The 6,968-nt window shown below is 39.7% G+C and overlaps 1 protein-coding gene across 1 annotated transcript in view; it reads left to right on the top strand.

Moving 5' to 3' along the window:
• The window catches only part of csad (cysteine sulfinic acid decarboxylase), a 15,875-nt gene extending 9,628 nt beyond the window's left edge, over positions 1 to 6,247 (top strand). The window contains exons 2-15 of the mRNA XM_010779386.1: positions 2,697 to 2,792; positions 2,875 to 3,014; positions 3,094 to 3,220; positions 3,307 to 3,397; positions 3,492 to 3,714; positions 3,840 to 3,919; positions 4,279 to 4,333; positions 4,505 to 4,621; positions 4,719 to 4,783; positions 4,912 to 4,993; positions 5,081 to 5,280; positions 5,527 to 5,578; positions 5,671 to 5,760; positions 5,905 to 6,247. Coding sequence (XP_010777688.1) covers positions 2,768 to 2,792; positions 2,875 to 3,014; positions 3,094 to 3,220; positions 3,307 to 3,397; positions 3,492 to 3,714; positions 3,840 to 3,919; positions 4,279 to 4,333; positions 4,505 to 4,621; positions 4,719 to 4,783; positions 4,912 to 4,993; positions 5,081 to 5,280; positions 5,527 to 5,578; positions 5,671 to 5,760; positions 5,905 to 6,078 — 1,521 coding nt within the window. The 5' untranslated portion in view covers positions 2,697 to 2,767 and the 3' untranslated portion in view covers positions 6,079 to 6,247. The remainder of the gene's footprint in view (positions 1 to 2,696; positions 2,793 to 2,874; positions 3,015 to 3,093; positions 3,221 to 3,306; positions 3,398 to 3,491; positions 3,715 to 3,839; positions 3,920 to 4,278; positions 4,334 to 4,504; positions 4,622 to 4,718; positions 4,784 to 4,911; positions 4,994 to 5,080; positions 5,281 to 5,526; positions 5,579 to 5,670; positions 5,761 to 5,904) is intronic.
• Positions 6,248 to 6,968: the final 721 nt, after the last annotated feature.

Below are 6,968 nucleotides of genomic sequence, written 5' to 3'. Positions count from 1 at the left end.
ACACACACACACACACACACACACACACACACACACACACACACACACACACACACACACACACACACACACACACACACACACATCTCTGTATTTACTATAAAGGTAAGGTAAGGTACGTTTATTTATATAGCACATTTCGGACATGATCATTACATGATCATTAACACATGATAGTAGAACAGAGAGGAACACAATAAATAAACATAATGGAATAACAGTTTCATAAAAACAATGCATTAATGAGATATACAATAGTTTAAAAACGACATTGTAAATACGGTAAGTGCTAAAACAAGTTAAAAAGGCTTCTGGGTAAGCAGCTGTAAAAAGTAGTGTTTTTAGCCTCGACTTAAAAGAACTCAGCGTTGGTGAAGACCTCAGGTTTTCTGGAAGTTTGCTCCATTTCTGGGGAGCATAAAAACTAAAAGCAGCTTCGGCATGTTTGGTTCTGAGCCGGGGAACAATGAGTAAGCCCGCCCCTGATGATCTCAGAGCTCTGGGGGGCTCGTAACAGGGCAACATGTCAGACATATATTGGGGTACCAAACCATTTAATCCTTTATAAGTTAACAATATAATTTTAAAATCGATTCTGTAAGCTACTGGTAGCCAGTGCAGAGACCTGAGTACTGGGGTGATGTGTTCTGCTCTTTTTGTTTTGGTCAGGACTCTGGCAGCGGCGTTCTGGATTAGTTGTAGTTTTCTAACCGATTGTTTACAGAGACCTGTTAATACACTATTACAGTAATCAGAATCAGAATCAGAATACCTTTATTAGTCCCACAGAGGGGAAATTTGCAGCGTTACAGCAGGAAAGAGCCACAGACAGCTTAGTGTAGCATATCTGAAATGCGTTAAAAATCAATCAATTAATCAAGCCTGCTAAAAACAAAGGCGTGAACTAGTTTTTCAAGGTCTTGTTGAGACATGAACGTTCTAAGTCTGGCTAAGTTTCTCAGGTGATAGTGTGCTGATTTAGTAATTGTGTTGATGTGGGATTTGAAATTGAGGTCGGGGTCCAGAACTACGCATAGATTTCTCACCTTTTCCGATGTATTTAGCAGTAGGGCTTCTAGTTTAGCGCTTACTTCAGCCCGTTCCTCCCTTTTGGCACCAAAAATAATTGTCTCTGTTTTGTTTTTGTTTAATTGTAGGAAATCGTTGCTCATTATAAAGCTAATGTTGTTGTCTTACAGTGTATGATGCTTGACATGTTACATGTTTCACATGCTTGACATGTTACATGTTTTTTATGACTAGATATATGTTCTCGTCATATCACATGTGGTCTTGTTTTCATGTTGGGCTTTTCTTTTTAAATGTGAAGTATATTGTATGTTGCACTGTTGAAGTTGCCTGAGACTCAAGTTTGACATTGCCAAAACGATGCTATTCTAGCTGTTCAACATTTGACAATTACAGCCCTTACATCTTTGAATGTTTGGAACATTCATAAACATATAAGGAGTTTAGAACTATAATTTTTCAATAAAAACACATTATATTGAAGACCTGTCATACTTTTGGAAGTACTTCATAGAACATCTAAAACACTTACGGCCCGTCCACACAGCAGCTTTAAAAAAATCTTGAAAATCTGGGAGCTGGGCGTGTCTGAAAGCTTGGGGATTTTTTGCGAGCAACGCGACCAACAACCAATCACATGAATCTCCCGCCCCCGACATACAAAGCAAAAAACCCCGGGGATTTTATGCGAGCAATATACATATATAAACTCCCCAAACAGGCGAAAACCTACCAGTTTCACCCACTGTCTCTGCCACCTCCCTCCATGCCTGGTTCCTCCGGTTTTTATACCGGTAAATTAGCTACTGGTCGTAAAGAACCGGGTGATTTGCTACCGTAATTTCTCGTTTGGAATATGAGGAAATGAACTGCAGTATGTCTCTCCCAGCTTGCACGCGGTTTGATTGGCTAGCGCTTGTACTGTCAGATTTGCATAAACGGGATTTGATTGGCTGACGCTTCCACCTCAGCTTCAAAAGTTGAACATTGCTCAACTTTTGAATCCTGAAAATCCTAGAAATCTTCGCTTTGCTTCCCCACAATGCAGTTCGGCTAAAAGCGAGGCAACGTGACGTCACCCCATTCAAAGTGAATGGGCAGAAGCGTTGAAGATTTTTTAACGCTGCTGTGTGGACGGGCCGTTAAGTCTTTTCTTTCTTTTTCTGTTTATTGTATCTATGTGTGGGTTTTATTCTTCTTCCAGTCCAAGGAGAAGACAAACAACAGAATTGTGCTCATTTGAGTTTAATATGAATAAATACTCTAGGTAATTAGTTAATTATGTCCTGTTTTGCTTAACTTGTCTTTTTATTCATCTTGAGTTTTTTGGAGAAATTGCATTTTGTCCAAGTGAGCAGATTATTAGGTGTCACAACAGTTATGCTGATGTGTTCCTTCTTGATCTTTATATTGTTATTTTTAAATAAATGTTCCTTATTTCTTAGTGTATCTGTTGGGATATCAACTCATGTCATCATGCAAAGTAGGAAAGAATAGTAGTGCCTATGTTTCACAACTACACTTAATAAACTTGTATAACATTTGCTGACTCTTAAGTTTTATTCTCCTCCTTCCCCCTTTTCTTTGACAACATTAGGTAACTTAATTGGGACAAAGGTCAACTACCTCCCCCTTCTTTTGTTCCTCACTCTGCCTTTGCTTTTTAGACAGTTGCTGTCTGCCTTGTCAGTAGAGCCAAGCAAAGGGGTAGAGATTCACCAACTTGGAAAGTGTGGAAATGGCAAACATGTTTCCACTCTCATGTAAGTACATTGTGCTATGCATGTTTATTCATGTTTGTAATGTTTGAATTCTTTTTTAAATGTTCAACTTCTCTCCTAACAGCGGATGGGCAGGATCCAGCTAATCTCCGTGACATAAATGAGCCTCTCATTGATCATTCAGAGGGCCAACTCTTCTTGAATGAAGCCTTCAAAATCATTATAGAGGAGGTTCTCTGCAAGGGCACAGACGTCAAGCAGAAGGTGGCCTAAATTGACAATGGCGTCAGATTACAGTGAGTTCTCTGAGCAAAAACTAAAAGTCCATGTGTTCTTCCTGCAGGTCTGTGAGTGGAAAGGGCCTGAAGATCTGGCTCTGCTGCTGGATTTGGAGCTCAGGGCGGAGGGGGAGCCACAACAGAGGCTCCTCCAGAGAGTAAAAGATGTTGCCAAGTACAGCATCAAGACAAGTGAGCCTGCCAGAGACAGCAGAGACATTTACATGTTTAGTAAACCTTATTTTCTGTAATGATGAGACTTTGCTTGTTTCTTCCAGGTCACCCACGTTTCTTTAATCAGCTGTTTGCAGGAGTGGACTATCATGCCCTGGCTGGACGATTCCTCAGTGAGGCTCTCAACACTAACCTGTAAGAATCTAAATAAAATTAATTTTGGCGTTAAGTTAATAAATTATGTATGAATACAGTACGAAATACAACTTTTTTTATGTGTTAATTGCAGCTTTACCTATGAGGTGGCCCCAGTGTTTGTGCTGATGGAGACTGAGGTTTTAAGATCACTGCGGCAGCTGGTTGGCTGGACAGAAGGTGATGGTATTTTCTGCCCTGGGGGGTCTACCTCTAACATGTTTGCCATGAACCTCGCACGCTACCGACTTTTCCCAGAGGTGAAAAGCCAGGGCCTGTGGGCTGTCCCACGGCTTACCATCTTTACATCTGCCGAGGTCAGGAAAAGCTGTTAAACACTGCATGCTTGAGGAGTTTATGTCGCTGTGGAGATTGAAACTGAATCAGAGGATCACACTCTCACTACTGTGTTGTCTCTACATAAATATGTTTGTTTTTCCAGAGCCATTACTCTGTGAAGAAAGGGGCTGCCTTTCTGGGCATTGGGACAGACAATGTCATCGTCGTGAAAGTGGATGAAGGGTAATGTATTTTTTATAAAAAGAGCGGAAACCATTGATAATAAATCAAATTATAATAATCAATGAATGCTTGAGTTTAAGACAAAAAAAAATTACTTTCATCTTATTAAATGTGGGGACATAAAGTTTTCCTTTATTTTGTATATTGACATCTTTTAGACTGTTGGTCGGATAGAAAAAGCAATTTCGAGACATTACGATGTGAAAATACTTTGGTATGATTGGACGTTTTATAGCCTGGACGATTACTTAAAGATCTATAATAATTGATAGTTGTTGGTTTCAGCCCTATACACTATGACAATCAGGGTTCTATATAGTCAGAATAATACATTTTCCATTATATTTTGTGCGCTTTAGAGGCCGCATTAATCCAGAGGACCTGGATGAAAAGATAAAGCTGACAAAATCTCAGGTAAATTCACTAAGCACTGAAATAGATTATATTTAACATGCCCTTTTGTCCCTTAAATTCGTTTTAACAGTGATTATTTGAAAGTTATAGGTTTAAACAATTTGTATATCCTGCAAACCTGAATTCACAGGTGCAAGGATGCTGTGTTCATTTTCAGTTTGTTTCCATCAGGGTGCAATACCTTTACTTGTGAGCTGCACATCAGGGACAACAGTGCGGGGTGCGTTTGACCCACTGGACCGCATAGCTGATGTCTGCGAGAAACACAACGTCTGGATGCATGTAGACGTGAGTGGTCCTCAAGGAGACACATTTAAAACAGTGGACAAGCTTCTGTTGTCTTTGCTCAAGTTTAAGTTTTTTTTTCTGTTTTGTTGTGTTTCAGGCTGCCTGGGGGGGGAGTGTGCTGTTTTCCGAGCAGCACAGACATCTGATGCAAGGGGTTGCCAGGTATTAATATGCCTGATAAAAATACACTTTCACTGTTATAAAGGATACAACTAGATACACAGTTAGGCAGATATGGTCAATATGAACAATGTTCGTGTTTGTTCATACGTTTGTTTGTGTGTGTGAAGAGCAAATTCAGTAGCCTGGAATCCACACAAGATGCTGATGACTGGCCTACAGTGTTCTGCCTTGCTGCTGCAGGATACAACGGTTTGAGGCTACAGCATTATCTGATACAATAATCAAGTTTAACGTTGTATTAATCAGTGACAGTATTTTACTTGTGCTTGTCCTCAGAACTTGTTGAAAAAGTGCCACAGTGCCAATGCCACCTACCTCTTCCAGTTAGACAAATTCTATGATGTCAATCTGGATGTCGGGGACAAGACAGTACAGTGTGGCCGCAAAGTTGACTGTCTGAAGCTATGGTTGATGTGGAAAGCTGTTGGCTCCATTGGCTTGGCCGAGCGTGTAGACAAAGCGTTTAACCTTGTAAGGTAGGCATCCAGCTGAAGTAAAACACAAACCTAGTATAGTTGAAATTCGAATTGATATTATCCTATTGAGACAAAATAAAAGCACTGCTGTCTATCTGTTTGTTGAGCTGTAATGAAGATTAAAAGAAAATGTTATTCTGTTATATCGCCTCGTGCGGAATGCTTTTGCAATACTATGTTTAAAAGGTGGTCATGCCAATAAAGCCCCTTGTATTGTATTGTTATTTGTTAACATCCCTCTTGCAGGTATCTGGTGGAGCAAATGAAGAAAAGGGAAGGGTTTCATCTTTTGTGGGAGGTGAGTAAATATCTCAAGCATGCTGATATCATATCATACTGAAGATTAAATGTTTTCACCCAGAGTACCTGTTTGTTTTTCTCCACGGGCAGCCAGAGTTTCTGAATGTATGCTTCTGGTTTATACCGCCCAGCATGAGGGGAAAGGAAGGAAATGCAGATTACCAGGACAGACTGGCAAATGTAAGTCTCACTGGATTGGGAACGGAAAGACTCAATGATTGTGTTTCATGCTTTGTTAATAAAACACCAAGGCCACCATCTTAAAGCATTCACCTCAGCAGAGCTTCTGAATCAAAAAGTGTGTGTTTTTGTTCTTGATAATAGGTAGCTCCAGTCATCAAGGAGCGAATGATAAAGCAAGGCACGATCATGGTGGGCTACCAACCTTTGGGAGACAAGGTCAACTTTTTCCGCATGATTGTCCTCTCTACGCTGGTTTCCAAGGAAGATATGGACTTCTCCCTTGACGAAATTGAAAGACTGGGAAATGACTTGTAAACAAAGCAACTTGAAAGAAGTGTTTTCTAGACCTTAGAAGTTGTGCATTATGCGTTGTATTTTAATGTTGAAACTTTAACAAACAGCCTGACTGTACCATTTAGATATTTGATTTGCTCAATTAAGACAGTTGTCATATTTATAATGATATACTTAAGCAATAGCTCACGACATAATTTCTATGCTTTGTTTCAAGACCCGCATCAGAAAGCTTTTGATTGGTGCTACTTTTCCAGTTGGTCTACCTGCTCTTCACGTAGCTCTGCATGTCGTAGTTTAGGTGCTTTTTTCTGGAGATAGGCACTGCTCAATCCAATCCTCCATTCTATAGTAAGACCCCCCCGGAGGTCGAAGTTAATCTTAAATGTTTCCATTTTATGCTTTGTAAATTTGTTTCGTAGCGGAAGAAATTTAAATATATTTATAAAACTGACAAGTCAAATCAAGCAATCTGATTGGTCGATAGCGTTTTTGCGGACCTCTTTGATTATAGATTTGAAAACATCGTTGTTTGCTTTAAAAGTAGCACAATTCATTANGAAGCGGAGGGTCGACAACCCCCTTAGCTGTGATATAATGAGCATATATCACGGCCTGAAGTGAGCTATTGCTTTTATAAAACGGTTACCAAGTGTGGCAATATGAAAGAAAAATACACACTCTAATTTAAATAGTTTTTATTAGTAAATAATGATGTTCAAAATAAAATAGTCCCTCCGTTGCCTTCTGCACAAAACATAGTGCAAGGTGGTTGCAATGTAACAACACTAACAGCGAGCGAACATATTAGACAGAGAGCGTTGATCCATTATTTGGCTGTTTATTTACATTAATGTGTATGTTGCTGTTTATTGTGCATCCACTGAAAAACTGTCCAGCATCAGTAGCAT

This window comes from Notothenia coriiceps, unplaced genomic scaffold (assembly GCF_000735185.1).
Source record: "Notothenia coriiceps isolate Sejong01 unplaced genomic scaffold, NC01 NC01_scaffold00020150, whole genome shotgun sequence".
NCBI lineage: Eukaryota > Metazoa > Chordata > Actinopteri > Perciformes > Nototheniidae > Notothenia > Notothenia coriiceps.
Note: the sequence above shows the minus strand (reverse complement) of the source record. Positions and strands in the feature narration are given on the sequence as shown.